This window comes from Euprymna scolopes, chromosome 2 (assembly GCF_053919585.1).
Source record: "Euprymna scolopes isolate OS-2025 chromosome 2, ASM5391958v1, whole genome shotgun sequence".
Taxonomy (NCBI): Eukaryota; Metazoa; Mollusca; class Cephalopoda; order Sepiida; family Sepiolidae; genus Euprymna; species Euprymna scolopes.
In genome coordinates, this window is record NC_136483.1 from 166,650,497 (window position 1) to 166,674,248 (window position 23,752).

General features: G+C 35.6%; 1 protein-coding gene across 1 annotated transcript in view; it reads left to right on the forward strand.

Annotated features, from left to right (window-relative positions):
- Nucleotides 1–23,752, forward strand: part of LOC145298654 (uncharacterized) — a 200,726-nt gene that overhangs the window by 161,639 nt on the left and 15,335 nt on the right. The window contains exon 5 of the mRNA XM_080144334.1: nt 21,127–21,177. Coding sequence (XP_080000460.1) covers nt 21,127–21,177 — 51 coding nt within the window. The remainder of the gene's footprint in view (nt 1–21,126; nt 21,178–23,752) is intronic.

Consider the following 23,752-nt stretch of genomic DNA (forward strand, 5'->3'; position numbering starts at 1 on the left):
AGGTATACGACTTTGAAAAAGATATATACAGAATGAATTTATTGAAAGTCTTTGCCTTTAAAATAAAATATTAAGCAATTAACAATCACATCATTGTTTTAGCTTACAAATTCCTAATATATATACATATATATATATATATATATATATATATATATATATATATATATATATATATATATACAGCGCATATGTATGGCATATAGCTGTATAGCGCAATGGTGAGACATCTTGACTGTCGTTTGGGCGGTCGGGTTTTGATCCGGGCTTGAGGCAGTTGCCTGTCTAGCCGCACTGATGAGCTGCGAAACAGTACTGTATGTGGATCATATATATATATATATATATATATATATATATATATATATATATATATATATATATATATATATATATATATATACAGGGTGTTCCAAAAGTCTTGGGCACATTTCAAGTCCGCATAACTGCTTAATTGTGAATGGTAGTAAGATGAAAGCGGTGTCATTTTAAAGCTAAATGCATTAAGTTTTTTGTAAGGCTATACCAAAATATACCAGATATACCAGATGTGTTTTTTAGTTCTAGTGATATTCAATGTCAAAATGTGCCCAAGACTTTTGGAATACCCTGTATATATAAGAACAAGTAGTTAATAAAACTACTGGTTGAGATTACTTCACAAATAGTAATTCTTTAATATTTATAATTTACTTTAGTTTTGCCATCTTGGATCAATATGGTAAACTTAACTGTACTTCTTAATATATATATATATATATATATATATATATATATATATATATATATATATATATGACAATGCGCGTGTGATGAAAATTTGGTACTTAGGGTATTCTGACATGTAGAAAAAAATTTTAATCGGTTTTTATTCGGAAAAAGGGCTGTTAAGGGGTCAGAACTGAAAAATTGGTATGTGAATGTCATTGGATTTTTATCTGTTTGCTAACTGTTTCATGAATTCACATGCGTGAATTGTTCTCCTATATCCACGTCCCCTATATATTAAGTTTCAAAGTTGTAGACCGAAAGTTGACAGAGTAGTTTGGTAGAGATCCTTCCTCACACAGACAGACGCACAGATCAGGTCACTTTAATATATATATTAATTTTACAAAAGTGCATGTACTTTTGTAAAAGCAACATTGCCTGATGATGTTTCTAGTTATAAATAACTAATGTACTGAAACATGTTCATGAATGTGTAGTCATATCCACATGTTTATGTAAGACTAAATAGAAAGCATATCTTGCTTTACTTACGTATAAATCACTCTTGTATAAACTTCGTTAAATTCATTGGATGTTTTAGCTCTGAATGATATTAACCTGAAATAATAGAATATATAATATATATGCATATAATATATATATAAATATGGATTTTGTAATATATATGCATATAACACACACACATACACACACACATATATATATATATATATATATATATATATATATATATATATATATATATATATATATATATAATGGATCTTGTAATCCTAAACTTACTTATTATCTTTTTATTCTTTTATTTTATTTATCTATATTTTTTTTATATATCAGTAAAAATAGTAACCGTATTATTTTACATTTTTTTTTTATTGGGGAAGTGGTATTATCCACTGGAGAGCCATGTAATTAACAGCTGTCCTGTTTTTAAATCTCTGAAACAGCTACATGGTAAGCAACTGATGATCCCCGTTTTCTATTTACAAAAATTTAGTTAAGGTTTTCTCTTTTCATCCTTATGTAGTTAAATTCTGTTTTAAAGTTGAAGACTTTTGCGAAATCTCTTTGGTCATTATAAAATTTTTAGAAGTCGGATCATGTAGATGCTAAGTCTGCGATAGGTTAAAGTTAATATATTTTTTTTTCCTTCCGGGAATTTAAACTGCATTCTTTATTTTTATTTTTGCATTTTTTTATTCAAAGCTTCTTTAGACTATATATATATATATATATATATATATATATATATATATATATATATATATATATATATATATATATATATATATATATATATATATATATATAAAGAGAGAGAGGTAGGCGACGTGATAATCAGGACAATCTGATCGAACATTCGAGAGCACAACCCGCTGGAAGGTTGAACGCATAAATAAAATGCGCAAATAATAATTGTTGCTATGCACAAAAAATTCAGAGTCCTTTTCATTGACAATCATTTTCTTTTCGACGAGGGCATTTCAGCGTCTTTTTCACTGTCTCAACACTCGTGACAACGAAGACAAAACCTGCTTTGAAGGTCTTGCTTTATTCTTGAATAAAAGAAAATTGTTCCGATGTCTTATCAAAGATTCGCGAAGGATTTCCAGAGGGCGAAAGAATTAGTTGTTGTTATAAGTCTGGGTTTTACATAGTTAAGTTTTTATTTGTTTGTTTTGTTCTAACCGCTGTGGACTTCTCATCCCTTTCAAAAAAGAATAATCGTGAGATTAATAACTGCTCGTTATTAACAAATGTTCCTTATTTTTGAACAAGTTTTTAAATTCAGTTTTCTAAACACCAAACAACATCACTCTCTCTCTCTCTCTCTCTCTCTCTCTCTCTCTCTCTCTCTCTCTCTCTCTCTCTCTCTCTCGTTCACATTTTCTCTATACGTGTGTATATGCAATTAATTCTATTGTCTCACATAAAAAAGTGTTAATAATAATAATAATAACCAAAAAATTGTGCGCTAACTACCCCCAGCCCTCTTTCTAAAAATATAACGTCACCGTCGACTGACACCACACCACATACTCGAGAAGGATCGAGGAGGATGGAAAGGCCGATGAGCGAGCACTTACCCGACCTCTATGGATGAGTGCAAAGAGGACTGGGATATTGGGGATGCTTATTGCCACCCAATTTCAGGTGAAGACCAATAGTTTTTGTAAGCGAGATGTCTATGGTAAACGGCTGTTCCGATGAACCAAATTTATTTGCATGAGTTATCGAAAGAGGTGGAGAAAGATATTTGGAGACTTGTCACCCAGACCCTAAGCAACACCACGGGGTGTTATTAAGTAATTTCTGATGATAATCTGTGTACAACTAATAATCAACTGTATCGTTATTTTCATGGAAAGTGTTCGACTGAGCTTCAGTCTATGGCCCCCACCCTCGCCAAACTTTCACAAGAAACACTCGTTTAGCTGAAAACACTATCAATAATCCCCCCACTCTTTATCTGTGCCTAAACCTAAACGTAGATTCCATGAACAAAGTTTCTTTTTTTAGAACTGTACGCCTGTTGAATTGTCTTCCGTTTGCCTGCTTTCCAGCTGACTACAATATTGTTGTTTTCAAGTCTAACGTAAACAAGTTCTTGATTAGCCGTTCCACTTGTTAGCAAATTTACCGAATTTCCATTTACTATAACTATTACTATATTGTCCAATTTCTACTGTACACTTTTTAACCCTTATCCTCGAGTGGTCTCTTGGCCTTGATAAGTGGTGATGCCTATGTAAAAAAATATCGCTCGCATTACTTTAATCAAAACACTACATCGACAAAATTGCAAAATCGCCGATGTGCTTTTTATGTAATGAAAGGGAAGAAACATTAGCGCATATTATATCAGAATGCCCTATGTTAACACGACAATGTCGCTCAGGTCCTACATTGGAATAAATACAAACTCTATGAATTGGACCACAATGAAAAGCTGTATTAGAATAGATCAGACGTAGTACAGGAGAACGGCAATATCAAACTGCTAAGGTTTTCGAACATCCCAAACCTGACATCATTTTTCTAAACAAAAGCAAGAAAACTGACCCAGGGTTTCTTTTAGCAAAACAATAGAAAAAAAAAACTATTTCTATAATAAAAGATTGAAATTTAATGAGGTCACTCAAAAATTGTGTAATAAGAGATCTGTAAAATAAACAAATAAAATTATAATTGACCAAAACAATAACTGACTTGGTTAGTGATGCCAGAGAACGAACAAAGAAAGGATTATTATATAATCATAAAACACAGGCCATTCATAGGTCAGACATTCGGAGAGTCAGAAATAAGCAGTCCGCTAAAGGAATTGTCCGTCAGTTGTGGTAGCATTCGACTGAACAAGTTAGAGCGCTGTGGAAACAGCAGAGCGATGCGTTCAACTTCAAGGGAACCCATGAAAATAAATGCTATATGATAAGAGGTAAATGTAGCTTGCTTGAAACATTGTCTATCTTGAAAGACACGAACTGAAGCAGATGAAGACTAGTTTTATTAATAATATTTAGTATTTGACGTTTCTGAATTTTTTAGATAACGACTGGTTATTTGTATTATTTGGATTCATCGGACTACTGCTCTCATCTTGAATGTGATTGTAACAAGGTTTCGGTCGATATAACCTCCGACCTTCTTCAGGTGTATCTTGTCGAAATTTCGAGCGGAACCCTTTATTTACTTCACGGAGGTAGCGTGCTTTTGTTCCGTTAGCCGTGACTGGACAGAGATCCTAAGTAATTCGCAATTGTATTTTTCGGTCGCTTACACTGGGGATTGAACCTTCAACCTTCAGAAGAATATCACTTTTTACAATTGATTTTTCCAAGTACTCTAACCACTACGCCACGTCCTGGTGAAGATGAGTTAAAAAAATTACTTAGGACATCTATCCAATCATGGCTCACGGAAGAAGAGCACGCTACCCCCGTGAAGTAAATACAAGGTTCCGCTCGAAACTCCAGACAAATTGCCAAGTTCGACAGAAACATTCCCGAGATCTACAAGATACAGCTGAAGAAGGTCGGAAGTTATATCGACCGAAACGTTGTGAAAACCATACTCAAGATGAGAACAGTAGTCCGATGAATCTAAATAATACGAATATGTGAATATATTTATACATTTCATACACACATTTTATTTATATTTGCATTGTGATTACCTGTGTCAGATGGTCTGATGGAATATCCATCCAGATAGATCTTCAGTTTGTGTGTCTTTCCGTTACACGTCTGCATTGTACTGCCTTCTATTAATTACATTTAATTACCTGCTATACGGTACATGAAAATATACTTGTCGTTACGAATTCCATCGGAGGAAATATTCATTTGTAGAGTTTCACGTCAACTAACAACCGATAACGAACTGAAGTTAATTGTCCGTTTACCGGACTGTTATGTTTATTAAACTGCTGTTTGAATGACTACACAAACCATATTATACATACATTTTATATATACATACGTTTATATGGTAGTATATAAAATTAGCACTATATATGCATAATATATATACATGAGTACAACAACACTAGCCGACATAGTCTGCTATGAATACTTATGTATATGCATACATTTCATAACACGAATATATACCCGTTATATAGGTTGCGATATAACAGGTTATTATTTGTTGTCGAGAGACTTTGATCTCCCGATACGGGAGTGTAACGAATACTAAGAAACCATTTACCATCACACACACGAATTGTCTATAAAATAATAGCAAAATGAAAGAAAGAAAATTGGTTAAAACACATACTTACGGAAAAAAGAGCCTATAGAGAAAAAAAAAAGATATTCATGTTGTTCTTGTGTATCTAATAGAAAAAAGGATTTTGTTTGAAAATAAGTGTGCACCGATTGTTTGCGTTGGCATTGTTTTGAATTGGAAACTATTGTTGTGCTGGTCTGTGTGGGATTAGTTGTTTTGATACGAAAAGAATTTGTTTGTAAATAATAGAAATGAATATATATATTTTTTTTTTTTTTTACTTATCTTCATCCCAAACAAGACATATTGCCACTTGGACGTAAGGTGCTACTAATTAGAACCATGGCTAAGAAAGATTCAGATTTTGGTTTACGTTGCATTTGAACTTCTGCATATCAGCACAGTTTGAGAAGCAGGCAGCAGGAAGAGAATTCCAAAATCAAGCTGTTCTATAGAAGAAGCTATTTGAGAAGAAAACCTGACATCTAGGGACCTCAACAGTGAAAGGGTGTGATTTTGTTGCTAAGCAGGTTTGTCAGGAATATGTACGTCGAGGGGGCACAAGTGCAATGAGTTCATCAGAGCACATTCCATTAAAATACTTGTTAAACAGGTACAGAGATGCAACATTGCGGCGATGGGACAGGGGTTGGAGCCTTGTTAACGAAGTGGGACCTATTAGATTGCAGACTTTTTCGGACACTATCCAAGAGGGAGAAACAAGTGGCAGATGCACCAGCCCAGATGTGGCAACAATACTCCATATATTGGCGAATGGTAGCCTTATAAAGGTACAGGATACTCTCAGGTGTGAGCAGTTTTCTAGCACGATAGAGGGAGCCCACCTTCCTTGCAGCAGCTTTTGTAATGTTCTCAATGTATTTATTCTAGTTCATATTTCCTGTGAATGTTAAGCCAAGGAGTTTGAAGAACGAATTCTCAGGTAGGGTGCTATTTGTTATGGATATTGATGGTTGGAGAGGTTACTTGTAATTGTCAAAGGAGAGCAACATAGTCTTATTAGCATTAAATGTCACCTTCCATTTACGTCTCCATTCAACTACGGTCTGGATGTTATTTTCTAACGATTCAGCCATTGTCTTAGATTTGTGTACATCCGTTCTTCCCTCGTACATGTTATATTCAACACACGGTTTTTAGGTCACGAATTTAAATGTCATTCATGTGTTTGTCAAGGTCAAAATTATTTATAAAGTTAATATGTCAGCAGGTTTTCTATTTCATGGCATGCTCTTTCGAAACAACCTTCACTAGGGCCATCAAACAGTGCATCGACAAAACTGTGGAATCAGCGATGTGCAGATTGTGTAATGAAAAAGAAGAAACATGTATAAATATTAAAGGGTGGAACGATAAAAGTGTCGCCATAAAGAAAACAACACTACAGCTTTATTTTCAAACTTTTATGAAAAACCAATTCAAGTAACTTAATCTATTCAATGTAGCCGCCTCCAGCCTCAATCACCGCCTCGATACGGGTCCAGAACTAGAAACATGCCTTTTCCACAAACGGCGACGGATGGCGGCGATCACGTGTTGTGACAGGTCATGTTGGTGATGTTCTTGACGTATGATCAAACGAAATAGTTCAACGGATTCAGGTCGGGGGGAGGGAAGGGGTCAGTGAGAAAAGGGTATTAAGTCGTAGCATTCGTTTTGAAGCCAAGCCTGAGTCTCGTTGGACTTGTGGGCCGGCGCTGAGTCCTGCTGCCACACTCAGGGTCTGCCAGCGGCTACCTGATTGCACTAGGGGGTCACTACACTCTCCAACATATCCCGATAGACTTTTGTGTTGACTTTCCAGCCGACTTCAAAAATGTAAGGTAGCATAATGTGGACCTCACTTAAAACCACAAGACCATAACCATGGCCGGAAATTTTGTTGAGCTGTGCCCTTATGTATTGAACTATCCGGATTTGCATTTTGAGCGTACTTGGCAATGGTCCTGTTGTCATAACTTGGGTCAGTAGAGAGCATGAGTTGTACAGTGGCACATCGCCGATATCGCTCGTTGAACATTGTGTCACTTTCAGACATGATAGAAGGCTCTGATCGCTATTGGGATTTGTACACAACTGACCAACTAGTAGATGGTCTGCAACAAAAATAGAAAACCGGTTTTAATCAAACGAAAATGGAATCATGTCATCTTTTCTATGGCGACAATTTTAGCGTTCCATTCTGTATATCAGAATGTCCATGGAAACACAACAAAGTCGCTCATGTGTTACACTGGAATATATGCAAACTTTATTTATTAAACCACAATGAGAAGTGGTGGGAGCATAAACCAGAAGTGATACAGGAAAACAACAATGTCAAACTTCGTTGAAATATGCGCATACAAACTGATAAGGTCTTTGAACATTCTAAACCTGACATAATTTTGCTAAACAAAAGCAATAAAACTTGCTTAATCATTGACATAACCTGCGCTTTTGGTACCAGAGTGCAAGAGGAAGAACATAAATAAATATCAAAATCTAAAATAGGAGGATTGGACGAACGGAATGTTGAGAAGTCAAGGTGATCCTCAGTGTAATTGAAACGCTAATGGAACCATAACGAGGAGTCAAAATAAATGGCTTAAACAGATTGACCAGACAACTTTTTTTTCAATTTTGCAAACGACTTGCTTTGGTAGGAATGACGAATGTGTTAGGCTAGGGCTTGAATGATTTAAGTAAAAGGAATTGACTTGGTTTTCAAACAAAAAAAATTTAACATTCATCCAAAAGCTGAAACTACTATGCAAAAAAAAAAAATGTTTAATCAAATAATAATAACCTTGAAAAAAGAATGGAAGAGATTGGAATCAGAGGGATGGCTGAGACAATACAACGGATAACAATAATGAAAACCGCAGAAACATAAAGGAAAACCTTGAATGCGGAGACTGATACACATGAGCTACAGGGGCAATCCGGACATATAGAGACTACTATACATGTAAAACACAAAGAAACACCACATGGAATCATGAAAAATGAAATTGTAAAATTGTAAGTTAACCCCCCTTGCCCCCTCTCACCACCCAAAAACTTGAATCGGCATAAACTGTAACCACACCAAATAATAGACGAGGATCAAGGAGGATGCAAAGACTGAGGGAAGAAATAATGAACCAGATCTCCACTGGATAAGTGTGGAAGGGACTCAGACCTTGGGGGAGACTTATTGCCACCCAAATTACAGTGAAAAACCAATGGTTGCTACCAACGAGAAATCAATGGTAAACTGCTGCTGCGATAACGGAAATTTACAAAGGTTATTGGAAGAACTGGTAAGTACTGGAAATTTAGGGAGACTTGTTGTTACTCAAACTCCAGGGAACGTCACAGGTTGTTCCCAAATAGAATTTTTTATGATGGCCTATGTGATAACCCCTAGCTTGTAATGGGCAGTATCACTAGTAAGGTATTCTGCACCGTTTATAGGGTGGACAAAAGAAGAACTGAGACAATTCGACCAGAAAAACAGGAAACTCATGACCATGCATAATGCACTACACCCAAAGGACGATACTGACAGACTCTACGTGAAAAGGAAAGACGGCGGGAGAGGACTGATCTGTATAGAAGACTGTGTGAAGGATACGAAAAAAGAACTAGAAAAATACATAATGTAAAACACTGAAAGGATAATTATGGCAGCGAGAGACAGCGAAAAAACAACAAAACAGAAAACAGAGAGACAAACGACAAAACGATAAAAGAGAAATGGGAAAAGAAACAACTCCACGGAAGATTCATAAGAATGACAAAAGATGAGAATAAAGAAAACACCTGGACATGGATGCGAAAAGGACATATAAACCGAGAAACTGAATCTCTAATAACTGCAGCAAAAGATAACTCGATAAGAACCAACCATATAAAGCGAGGATCGATAAAACACAAGAAAACAGCAAATGCAGACTCTGTGGACAGAGAGACAAAACGATAAACCATATAGTAAATGAATGCAGCAAACTGGCCCAAAAGGAATACAAAAACAGGCATGACCAAGTGGGGAGGGTGGTGCACTGGGAATTATGCAAACGACTGCATTTTGAGCGTACAGACAAATGGTACAAGCATAAACCCACAACAGCACTCGAAAACGAGAACCACAAAATCCTATGGGACATGGACATACAGACGGACAAACCCATCCAAGTAAGAAGACCAGATGTCATAATAATTAACAAGAAAGAAAAATCCTGTCAAATCGTAGACTTTGCTATCCAAGCTGACCACAGGGTGAGTATGAAAGAAAAGGAGAAACGAAGCAAATACACAGAGTTTGCCAGAGAGTTAAAAGGGGTTTTGATGATGAAGAAAATCAAAATAGTACCGATAATAGTAGGAGCACTGGGAACAATTCCGAAAAACTTTGAAAAAAGAATGTCAGAAATTGGAATCAGAGTAATAACTGCAAAAATACAACGACTAACGATAAAGAAAACGGCTGAAATATTAAGGAAACCCCTAGAATGTGGGGAATAATACCAGACAATATAACAAAGAAGCGTTACAAGGAATAAAGAACGCCGAAGCTGCATATCAACAAGATCTACACCACCATCATTCATCCCCCAATTGTTTCATCACCGCCCCCCACCAATAGAAAAGTGATACCAAAGAGCCGAGAAAGGTCAAGGAGGACGAAAGACCGAGGAGAGAGCGCTGGTCAGACATCCGTTGGACAAGCGCGAAGAGAACTGAGATCGTGGGGAGGCTTAGTGCCACTAAAATTCCAGTACAAACCAATGGCCACTACCAGCGAGGAATCAATGGTATGAGGCTGTTGCGATGACGCAGATTTATTTGCAAATTCTATCGAAGGAGGTGGAGAGAGCCGGACGTCTGGGGAGACTTGTTGCCACTCAGCTTCCAGAGAACACCATAGGTCTCCAAACCGATCGTGTGTTGACTTGTGTGAAAGCTCCATGTGAGCCAATAATAATAATAATAATAATAGGTCCCGGATATGACCTTAAACTATATCCAATGATGAGGCCCCAGTTTGCGGTTTGGGGGAGTTTGGAGCCACCCTTTAATTGCCATTGCTCCCAGATCCACTCTGACCCGGAGTGGTAGTACCTGTTAGTGTTCCAACTATGGGTTAAATAGAAACCGACTTGAAAACAACAAATATCTTCTATTAAAAAAATTTTCTTCAAACTCTTTGGATTCGGCATTAAATAACCTGAAAAGGGTTGATATGCCGTAAAACAAAAACAACCAACCAACCAAATAATAATAATAATAATAATAATAATAATAATAATAATGATAAGAAGAAGAAGAAGAGATATTAAAACGGGCAAAAGGTCATGCTTCCATTAACTTCGTACTTACCATTATTGTTAGAATTAGTTAAAAAGAAATTTCTACTCATAGAATATGAGGCATGAAACTGTGAAGGACCTTATCAAAAACTCGTTTAAAACTTTAACTGTATTTCTTTCTGAATAATCTGCGTTTTATATAGTAGCAGAACACATAAGTTAATTATTTGGAAGATTGTTTCTTTGAGTGATACATCGGAATAATTAATCTATCTTTAAACCCATATGTTGGGCAAATGAAAACTAGTGTTGAGACAATTAATCGGAATCGGAATCCGGAATCGAAAATAATCGAAACGTTTTGGGGTATCGAAATCGGTATCAGAATCGGAAAAAATGTAAGATATATTTTTGATTCCCTGAAACAATGCTTTTAAATTTAATTCTTGACACAAAAAAATGGCATAAACACATAGTATTTATTTATTTATTTATTTATTTATTAGGGGATGGTTTATTTTATTCATAAGACTAAAGCACCACATTTCCAGATTTATTAAATATTTTAGAGTTTTCTTACGGCTATTCTGTGTGCATAAAACGAGACCCTAAGTTTCAAAGATGGCGTCAATTGAGTTATGGAAGCACAAAATGGATACAATACTTTCGCTGTTCTTCAAAACTACTTACTTATATATTTGGGCAAAATATTAAGATGTTTTTTGTTAATATATTTTTTCTATCATATTTATGTTTTTTTTAATGTTTTAATATACTTTATTTAAACCAGCGCAGTCTATTACGATCGTATTATTTTTTATAGTAACTATATTTTACGTTTATTTTTCCACACCCTTATAATAAAAAAAATATATAAAAATAGGTAAACTTTTTTATCAATTGATTTTTCTGTTTTTAATCGCATATCTTTTTGCAAATAACTATGTTTATGTTTTGTCAGATTGTTTAGATATTTTTATGCTTAATCGCATAGAAATATTTAAACAATCTGACAAAATATAAACATAGTTATTTGAAAACACAAAATTTGAAAACACAAAATCAATTGATAAAGAAAGTATACGTATTTTTATTATAAGGAGGTGAAAAAATAAACGTAAAATATAGTTAACTATAAAACAATTTTTTTTTTAATCGGCGGCAATCGTAATAGACTGCGCAGGTTTAAATAAAGTATATTTAAATATAGTACATCAAAAAAAACGTAACTATGTTACAAACAATATATTAACAAATAAAAAATATTAATATTTTGTCCAAATATATAAGTAAACTGTTTTGAAGAATAGCGAAAGTATTGTATCAATTTTGTGATTCTATAACTCAATTGACAGACCTGCCGCCATCTTTGAAAATTAGGGTCTCGTTTTATGCAAAATTGCCATATTCTGTTATTATAATATCCTTTGAAGTGTTCAAATTTCTTTCGCGTCTATTTTATAAAGGTTTATATTACGTCTAAGAAAATCCAGTTAAGTATTAAAACGTTGGAACAAGATTTTTTTTCTGGCATTGTTTGATCACCGTGTACATATATTAATGTTTTATTGTACCTTTTTCAGTTTTAAAATTCTTTAAACCTTCTAATTTCCCTGGGAAACTTCAAATAAAACCTATGATCGCTAAACAATTTCTGAAATAGTTATTTTAACTGAATATATGCAAAAATCGTTTCGATAATAACGGAACATGGACAAATAAAAAATATAATGGCTGCAAACTAGGCAATGAAAAATTAGACAATTTTACCAAGGTAAGAAATTAGGCACTTATGAAATAAATATCGATTTAAAATATATTTTATGAACGTTCTTCAGAGGGGGGTTAAGTTTAAGTAAAGGTTAAGCTCCCTCTAATAATATTTTAAAATAAATATTAAAAAATGTGTACTATTGTTTTAAAGTAAATAAAATCGATTTTTCTTAATTAATTGTTCGTTCTATGAACACGTGTTCATGTCTTATCTTGACCAATTATTATATTAATTAAAATGTAGCAAATTACAACCATATTACGAGTTTTAATCAATCATAATGCACTTCAATTTTTTTATAAACCAGATAAACAAGTGATCAGATTTGTCTCAATCCTTTTTATTACAGCACAGCACCAAATTTATACGCCTATTGTATTATTCATTAGGCTAACCGGAGTGTGGTTTGTTTGAATCCGTACAATTATGTGTGCCTCCACAATCAGACGTAAACAAAAGATAGTCTCTTGTACTTTTAATAACGAGTAACGAGAATGATCAGATAAATGTTTATTCTCCAGTGACAATATTGACAATAGTGACAATAGTGGCAGCACGTTTTTTTTTGTTTTTTTTTTACATGGAGGTCACCACTTATCAAGGCCCGAAGGCCACTCAGTGATAAGGGTTATTGCGTGTACAGTAATCAATGACATAGTATTGTAGTAATCATTAGTATTGGGGGTTTTGATAGAGTGTCTTACTTAAAGGGCGGTTTGTCAGGAGTTTGTTTATGTTGGACTTGAAGACGTCCAAGTTGTAGTCAGGTGGGAAACAGGCAAGCGGCAGAGAGTTCCACTGGCGTGCAGTTCTAAGAAAGAAGCTTTGCTCATGGAATCTACGTTTGGATTTAGGCACAGATAAAGAGTGGGGAAAATTATTGACAGTAGTTTCAGCTATACGGGTGTTTCTCGTGAAAGATTGGCGAGGGGGGGGGCGAGGGATTGGTGCTCAGACGAGCACATGCTATGGAAATAACGATAAAACAAAGACAGGCTCGCAACGTCTCTTCTGTGGGAGAGAGGTTGCAGGGAAGAGAAAAGGGCATCCCCCACTAAACCATGAAGTCTATTTTGTGCTCTGTCAAGGCAGGATCGACTGTTTTTTGCAGCTCCTGCCCAGATGTGGCAGCAGTACTCCATCCTTGGACGTACTTGGCTTTTATACAGATAGAGAATTGCATCAGTAGTGAGATATCTTCTGGAGCGGTAGAAGGATCCCACCATTTTCCCAGCGTCCCTGGCAACAGATTTGATGTACGCGTTCCATTTCAGATCAGGAGTAAAGGTCAAACCTAGAAGCTTGTCAAAACATGGAGCCTCCCCAAGACGAGAGCCATCAATTTCAATTGATGCCAGATGGGGATCAGAGCGTTGATGATGTAAAGATAGAAGCTTGGTTTTGGATACATTAAAAGTGACCAGCCACCTCTTCCCCCATTGTACCACGCGCTCAAGATCAGAGTAGAGAGAATCAGAGAGAACTTTGTCATTTGCGGCCTTTGATGTGTTGCCATAGATGGTCGTGTCATCAGCATAGATGTCAACGAATGATTTAATATGTGTTTTGGGAGATCATCGATGTAGATCAGGAAGAGATTTGGGCCAATGATGGACCCCTGGGGGACTCCAGCATTAATACTGTGGGCCTCTGATTTCTGCCCATCAACCACTACTCTTATGAATCTATCAGAGAGAAATGATTTAATGATTGGGTTACAGACGGGCGGTGGTGTGTGTGCAAAATGGTTGAGATATAATGTGCCCGCTCTCTTGTTGTGGTCGCTTCTTCTCTCGGTTGTCTGTCTTTCTTGTCTGTCTTTTTATTGGAACGGATGACGTCAGAACATTCCTCCACGCCTTTTTTTTGTTTATTGTCTGAAATGCCGGTCAGTCCCGCTGATATCAAATCCCTGGAATTCTGCATCCCCAATTTTGAACTTCTTTGACGTCATTGCCGGCGCACCTAGATCTAGGATTGTTGCCCTGACCGACTTTCCTGGGTCCGGTTTCTATTTACGTCATCTTCGCAAGCCCAGATAACCGATTGTCCTCTCCAGAATTACCTCTGCCATTTGCAAATCCACCGCCTCTGTAACACTTCGTGTGCTGGCTGTCCACTCGTAAAATAAGTATGATCATTGCTAACACGTATTCGTTGTGTATATTTGAACCTAAAACCGAACTACATTTCGCAAAGCGTGCGCATAAGTTTCAAGTCGGCCGAATTACACTACAATGACTTATCAATTTTAAGCCGTGTAAATTATACACAACAACGAATCTAATTAATATTGTTCAGAAGTTTAGAGCAACACATTGCGCAAGATATAAGGCTCAGCAGAGCAGTGGGTTTTGTATACCTGTAATGCCTTGATTATAATTAGAGATTCCTCACTCCTGCTAGATTACTGTGCCCTGAGACAGGAAACCAATTATCTCTGCGTCAAGTGGATAGACATATATAATTATATAACTGAATACTTAACATTTTTCTTTTATTATAGATTTAATTACAAAGAGGTATAAACATTTGAATTGTAGAATAAATGCATCTTAGACGTGTTAAACAATAGGTGTAATGTTGAATAAAGAAGCCCAGCTGGATCAGTTATGCATCAGGGACCTCAGAAAAACAAAATTTTCTATATTAAAAATCGACCTTCTAGGGAAAAACGAAACAACTCGGGCTTAATATCTATTTGTTTACAGATACTGTGGTCCTGGATATGACCTTGAATTATATCCAATTGTGAGGCCCCAGCTTGCGGGCTTTGGGGAGTATGGAGCCACCCTTTAATTGCCATTGCTCCCAGCTCCACTCTTACCCGGAGTGGTAGTACCTGTTAGGGTCCAAACTATGGGTTAAATAGAAACCGATTTGCAAAAATATATTAATTCTGTTATGAAAACTAAAAAGAAAGCAGTACAATGAAAGTATCAGTTTTATGTACAAAACGTAAAAATGAAAGGAAATAATTAGTTTTACTTGAAAATCGGTTATTTAAAGTAAGCGCTTCGTAGACGAATTTAATTTACTTTTTGGTAAAGTAAAAATAATATTTAAGAAGTCTAACGTTGCAATAATATTATTTTTTTCAATCTGATAAAAACAATTAAGTCTGAAAAAGGATAAAAATTACTACCGGAACAGTAGTAGAAACTCGCTATGAAGCAAGCGAACAACAGAAGATGTTGTATTTGAGAGAAACAGCTTACCTTATAGGCTTGTATATACTGATGTTTATTAACTGTTCTGTTTTTTTTGATAAAGTCAATGTCAAGGGAGAGATAAAGCCCCTTTCTAGGGCTTTCCTCGTCTAAGTTTTATAAGATGGTGCTTTTTGGGGGGTATTTCATAGCATATATTTTAAAACTTTATATAGTCATGTTTGAGGGGCATTTCGTTTTATAGATAATATTGGGTCATCAGGAGAGAATACGCACCGAATAAAATACTGTTATTCATTTTTAACACATTTGACGTCGTTAGTACCGTGATGCGCAAACACTGTTACGCTAGCTAGAAATGTCTACAAATGACATTGGTCTCCACATAAATGCGGATAAGACAAAGTTTATGACTTTCAATGTGAACGGAAGATCAGGGTTCTGGTTGGATCAACACTGAAAGAAGTCGCTGAGTTCACGTATCTGGGCAGCAACATAGTTTCCACAGAGAGAGATATCGAAATTCGCATCTCAAAAGCATGGGCCGCATTGGATGAGTTGCGTTCAGAATGGACTTCGGGACTAACTAACAAACTGAAAAGGCAGTTCTTCAGGGCAGTGGTAGAGTATGTCCTTGTTTACGGTGCTATAAACTGGACACTCACCAAAAGATTGAAAAGAAAACTAGACCGCACATACACCCGTATGCTACGAATAGTATTAAATATATCTTGGCAAAATCATCCCACGAAGCAGCAACTTTATGGCAACCTACCTGCCATATATTAAACCATCAGGTAAAGACGCCTACGATTTACCGGTTACTGTCTGGGGAGCAAGCATGAATTGGTGAGTGATGTATTGCTATGGACTCCACGACACGGACGTGCAAGCAGAGGACGACCTAGATCCACGTACATCCAACAAATAGCACACGACGCCAACTGTGAGCCTGAAGATCTGAGGCAACTGATGGAAGACAGGAAACTCTGGAGAGGAAGAGTCACATCTCGGCTTACGAAACTGTTTATTTTATTTATTTTTTTGTTTTTTGTTTTGCCTTTCACAAACATTTTTGTTTAGAATATTGAGATCATTGATTTTATTTTTCTGATTCTTTTTTTAAGAATGTTTTTATATTTACTAAAATTTAAAAAAAAGGTCCAATTACTAAAATTGTTTGACCATTGTAGATTTAAACTTTCAAGTTGTGAATGTGACGAATTTCCATCAAGTTGGATCACCCCCGTTTTTCTGTATAATTTTTAGACGTTATACTACCTATATCCTTATTCATTTAAGTTTTAAATTAATATAACTATATTTTGATCTATTTTTAGTCGGGTGTAATAGATGATGATGATGATGATGATGATGATGATGATGATGATGATGATGATGATGATGATGATGAGTACCGTGGTCTCATACAGTTTCCTTGTTTCAGTTGGGAGGTGACTGTGGCTAAGTAGTTAACGACTGGACTAACGGCCTGATTGTACAAATCCAGTCCGTTCCACAAAAATTCATCTTTACTTAGGGTGTTGGCAACCTTCATGTGGTACCTCCTGTAAATACCGGATGTCTTTCTAGAAATAATTTTAAGTGGCAAAATATTAGGGAAACTAATGCCAACAATAGAATGTTCGGATTCACACGATATTATAGGAATAATGATTGTACGAGGTGCCTTCAATAAGTTTCCAGATTTTTTTTTTTTGTACAGACATTTAAAATTCTCGTAAGCGCTTGAAAATTCAGTATCCTATTGCTATATATCTTATGAGATGACTGACCAAGCGTTCAGTAATGTTTGAACATCTTCCTACTGAAGCCAGGAAATGATTGTGTCATTGACGTATCGTGGCGACATTATTGGATTATATAAAAGATCCATTCGAAATTCCGTCCGTATTAATAGAACGACTTCCTCGTTGGAAAAGATACACATGAAGAAGGTCAAATGTTATATTGGCTGAGATAACATTGAATAAAACACAAGATGAGAATAGTAGCCCGAATAATCAATTCAAAATTCAAAAACATAATATGATAAAATTTATTGATGCGTACACAGACAAGCATACATCTCTCATAGGAGCCTCGATATATTCATTCATTTATTTTATCGGAGGCAATATATATGAATCAGGAAAAACAGTATTGTTAAAGCATTTTCTTTCACTTATTTTTGACGTAAATTATATATCCTGAGGAAGGCTTCATTAATCGAATCACGACATATATATATATATATATATATATATATATATATATATATATATATATATATATATATAACAATTATACTTACCAACAACAAACTTTTAGCAATTTTCATATTTCTGTAGTTTGCGTTTTAATTATTTAATACAATTCATAAACTGCTAGAGTTTTTATTCCAGTTAGTCTATGCTTTGCCCTGTGACGACCTCAGGTGGTAATACGTAGTATAAGAATGTCGTGTCTCTTTTACTTTTCTTTGTTGAACGGAAGTTAAAAACTGAACAGCCAAAACCAAAGTATTCAAAATACGACTCTGCGCCGATGGCTTGGTGCATTAACTTCCGGTTAACTGAATAAAATAAAACAAGAATTATTAGCCAATAAAATTCACTCGTAACCAAGCCCCAAACACTCTGAACGGAGAACTTTTCAGACTCTGTGGACACGATACTTCTTCAACTTTCATTTCTTTAATTTAATATTTTCTGTTATTTTACTTTTTTGACACAGGATTATACGAGGTGCCTTCAATAAGTTTCCAGACTTTTTTCGTGTGGACACTTTTATTGATAGTACACACATGAAACTTTAGTCCCCTTCGCAGTAATCTCCTCTGATCGCAATGCATTTGTTTTATTGACGCAACAACTTTTGGAAGGCCTCAGTGAAGTCACAAGAAGCAAGGTCTGGACTATAGGGAGGGTGAGGAACTCTCTTGATGTCCATCTTGATCAAGTAATCTGTGGCAAGGATGGGGTTGGAGACTGGTGCATTGTTCCGGTGGAAATATCACTGACTCGATTTGAACTGTGCACTTATTGTCTCTATAGACCCACAACACTTCTTATCAATAAAATTCTTTATTTGGCCAATCAACTCTTCTGACTTCCTTATTCCTCCCACACACCATCATCATACCTCACAGGCTCCTTGCTTTCCTTAAATCTCATATGCCACTCAGAAACTGATGCTCGATTCATTCAATATGGTTCAAAAGCAGTCTGAAGCATTCTATACATTTCTGTGGCATGTTTTCCGGGTTTAAAACAGAATTTTATTGTATATTGTTCTTCTAAAGTGTCTTTTTTAAAATTCACCAGTTGTGAAAATCAGGCTTTAGTAAGGTGTGTTTCAATTCCTGCTGTAGCTGTTCATTTGAACATGAAATCTTAAAAATTGGTCAGTCATCTCATAAGACGCATAGCAATAACATAATTTTCAAGGGTCTACGATAATTTTAAATGTCTGTATAAAAAAGTCTGGAAACCTGTTGAAGGCACCTCGTATATGATAAATGGGATCCAGCGTATCTCCACGTTGCTTTTTAAATCCGTCTGTATAATTTACTGCTGATAGTAATATTCCAATTAAAATAATAAAAGATCCGTAAGAATTATTCTTAGCATCCGTTGAGTATCAAGAGACATTGGACACCTACTCTAAGGGTAGCTGCGCGTGTAATTGTGGGGCAAGGGTTGCGCAATATCAAATCACAACTCTCCTGACTCGACACTGCTTGAATCTAATGGTAGGGAGAAATTCAAGACGACTAAAAATAATGGCGAGATAAGCAGAGAGTACATACAGCACTTGGAATTCACAAATGGTCACCCATTTTAGTACTGACCGGATTCAACGTTGCTCTACTTTGGTAAACTAACGGAAACCGGTGTGTCAGCGTGATTATGCTGTATATAAAGAATTATTACTGTTAAGAAAAAAATTACTCTCTCTTCTGTAAAAATAATTGTAATTCTCAGCTAAATATTCTTTATCTTTAAAAAAAATTAATATATATCATATGTCATATATTCATCTTTTTAAAATTGTATCAATTTAATTTTCTTTAAAAAAATGATGTTCGTCCATCGCTTTCGAAGATGACCGCGATCATCCAATTGTTCTGTGGGTTGCAAGATGGTTCGTCATTCTGATCCGAGTTTTGAATTATCTCCCGCTGCTTGGGCATCTGTGGGATGATTCTGTAGCAGATGTGCTGACTGTTCTGTTTTTTTTTTAATAGTAAGTTTCCTCTTGCATTCTGCAAATCGTGTCAATTTACCAATTCTGTGGCTTGCAGTACACTAGGAATATTTGTTTTTGGCTAGATTGTACCACGAATTATAAAACAATAAATATTCACTGTCTTTTTACTGTAAAAATAATCACAATCTATACGTTATTAAAATCAATTAAATGAATATCAATTTTTAAAATGTATTTATTTTACTGATTAATAGTTATTTATAAATTCAAAAGCTCAATCAAATCAAAACATATTCTTGTGTGAGAAATTCTACAATTATAAGCAAGCCCCTCATTGGCTGATTTGGCTATCTATTATCTTTCTTTAGACCAATCAAATTGGTCGATGTTTAATCGCCAGTTCCAGTAAACCAGCCGAACGAGAAAGATGGAACTCAACTCTCTCTGGATATGAGGAAAGTTGGACGACTGTAATTTTTCGTCTCCTTAAGACTTTAATTTATTATTATATTTGTCTTACAGAGACTTTTTTAAGGACAGAATCGTTGGCCTGTCATTAATGACTTTCTACTCAAATGAACATTAATTATGAACTTCTATAATGTCGACTCAAGTCGGGAATTGAGTCTTTTCATTAGAAGGCATCATACCAACCCTTTCAACGGCTGTAATTAATCCGATCTTCGAACAGTGCTGTACCCGAATACCAGTTCCTGATGAATATAAAAGAAACTATTAACTTTCAAGGTAGTTACTAACGCGATTCAGAGGCAAATCAGGTGAGAGATTCATCAGGTTGCTAGCTTCTTTTTGGGGGCGGGGTTGATTCCGATTTATTCTACCTAACTACTCGGCGCGGAATTGATGACAATCACTTGAACCATCAAATGTTATAAACAAAAAAATGTTCTATTTTTCTGTTCTTTCTTTAAAGATAAAAATATATTTGACCGCTTTACAAATATTGAATAAGGGAGATAACTGTCAGTAGCCTGTCAGTCATCGATAATTTCAATAATGCTTTAGTCACTGGATGGATACATTGTTTAAGGGGGAATTAATCTTAAATGAACGGTATTAGATTGATTATCAACCATTTCAGATCGGACGGTCTCAAATTTGAATATGGGTGTGGCAAGTAATAACGTACATACGAACAAGACATGTCTCAGTATATTATTATATAGATTTGCATTTTTTTCTTCGTTCATAGGTGAAATCTCCACTGATGATGTACTCTGTGGAAAGATGGTTTCTGTTCTAAGTAAGTAAACTTTTTCCTTTCTTGATTTTAAGTAATATATATATATATATATATATATATATATATCTGTATGTATGCATGTATGTATGTATATATATATGTATATATATATATATATAATTTTATTCATTTATTATTTTTTTAAACAATAATCTATGGACGTGCATGTTTCGGGGCCCTACCCCTCTTCAGCGTAGCTTGACTATTATAATAACTAAACAGTAACATTGTCTATGGCTTCATAGCCTAATGGATTAAGACGCCGGACTGTTAATATTGTTAAATATGTTGTTCGAAATCGAGAGAGAATAGGAGTTTGTTTATTTTTTTTATTTTTCTTAAATAGGTGGTGCCATGTTACATTTTTAGTAAAAAAAATGTAATTAATTATTTTTTTGATATGTTGTTCGAAATCGAGAGAGAATAGGAGTTTGTTTATTTTTTTTTATTTTCATCAATTTTCTTGTCATCTGCGCTCAGTCAAAAAATAATCACAGCGAGAGATGATGTGAAGAGATATATGGAGAATGGACAAAAGAAGTAAAGAAAGAGAATAGCTAACGCGCGCTGACAGTAGAGGAGAAAATAAGAAAAAAAAAACAGAAACCAGCTAGCGAACGCTGGCAGGCTGTATAGAGAGGGGGAGGTGAAAATATATATATGGAGGGAGGGGGCGTTTTAACCTGCGCGCTTACGAAACACAAAAAAAAGAGTCTGTCCCTCGCTACCGAGCGAAGCAGTCGTCAACGGCGACACTGCGAACAGGTGTAATATTACCAGTAATATAGTACTGCGGTTGATAAAGCCGAGGACGGCGTGCTTAATAAACATTGGAAAGGTGTCCACCTGATGTATTTGGAATAAGTTTTTGCAAAAGGAAGCCGGATGAGACGGAAAAGAATTCGATTAATATTGAAAAGGCGTCTACTTAAGATATTTGGGAGCCAGTTTTTCGGAAGGAAATCTGATGAGAAGAAGAAAGAAGTAAAGACACTAAGACAGTGAGTGAAACAAAATCTCTCTCTCCCTCCCTCTCTCTCTCTCTCTCTCTCTTTCTCTCTCTCTCTCTCTCTCTCTCTCTCTCTCTTTGTTTTGAACTGAGCAGACGACAATGACCAGTACGAAAATGTCGTATTTGGGCCTGGCATATACTTAACTTGAACATTCTCTCTCGATAAAGACAATTTATTTTCTTACACGTATTATTACATTTTAAACTATCAAAACAATTGCATTTTTTTCTACGTATTTTTTGTGTTGTTATAAATAAACTTTCATTCATAATTCCCATTCGCCTTTTGTTTGTTATTTCGGTTGTGTTTTTCTGTCTTGTGTTTTACCGTTGTCTCCGAAGAATTTGGATAATCCCTTCCCGTATTTATTTTTTTAATCCCGGGAAAAAATTATTTTTTTTATTATTGTTGCGATTCTATCTCTACAGTCCCCAGTGGATATAGCTAAGTCGTAACATACATGGGGGCTCGTCCGGGATATGTATATCCTTCTCCAGAGACACACTGGACAGTGGACACATTTGAGATAACAAGAGGTGTAAGAAAGTAAAATAAATAAATAAATAAATAAAAGTAACTAATTTTGTAGAATCTCCCACATTTGAAGGGCTCTGTAAATTAAAAAAAAAGATGACTTATTAGCAGTCGGTAGACATTATAAACTAAACACTAGGCCGTCCTTACGTAAAATACAGTTAGTTGGAATAATTACAGAACACTTAGTCAATGATGAAATTATAGATGAAGCCCTATTAGAAGATTTATTAGATGAGTCGCATAAATTGTCAAAAGAACAAATCGAGTTGGAAAGACTGAAAATCGAAGCCAATTTACGTGAGAGGGAGATAGAATTAGAAATGCGTGACTTACCTGGATAGACCACGTGCGGGTCGGTCACCGAAAATAAATAAAAAGAAAGAAAAGAAACGGTCAAGACTCTTATTTATAGAGTAGTGATCACGTGAGTTAAGAGGAGGGGAGACTGTTGGCAGAAGTCAGTGCTGTCAGACGTGCTTTAGAGTTTTGTTATTATATGCTGTGCTCGATTGTTGGGAGAGAGAAAAGAGAAGAGGAGGAACCAAGAAGACATTCTGCAGATACTTGACTTTGTGTTGGTTTTAAGCTATTTCGGCGCTTGGTGTGCGGTGACTAACAATGGACAGATTCGACATTCGCTTAATACCCGAGTTCGACTGATCTACCACTGGACCGGCTGTCGTCGAATGGATTGAAAAGGCAGAGAAAATCTGTAAACTGTGCAAAATTAAAGAACCAGCCACAGTTATCCCTTTGAGGCTAACCGGAGGGGCCTATGCAGTCTACCAACAACTCGGGGATGAACCAGACTGGGATGAAATCAATCAGAGACTGTATACAGCGTTTGGTACAGATCCATTTGTTGCGTGGCAACAGTTCACGAGCCGGACACTTCAACCCAAGGAAACAGTCGACGTGTACCTAGCCGACCTGCGAAAATTATCTGTACCGTTTGGTGGGGTCAACGATAAAATATTAAGCTGTGCTTTTTTTGGTAGGCCTACCCGAGGAGGTCAGTAAACCGT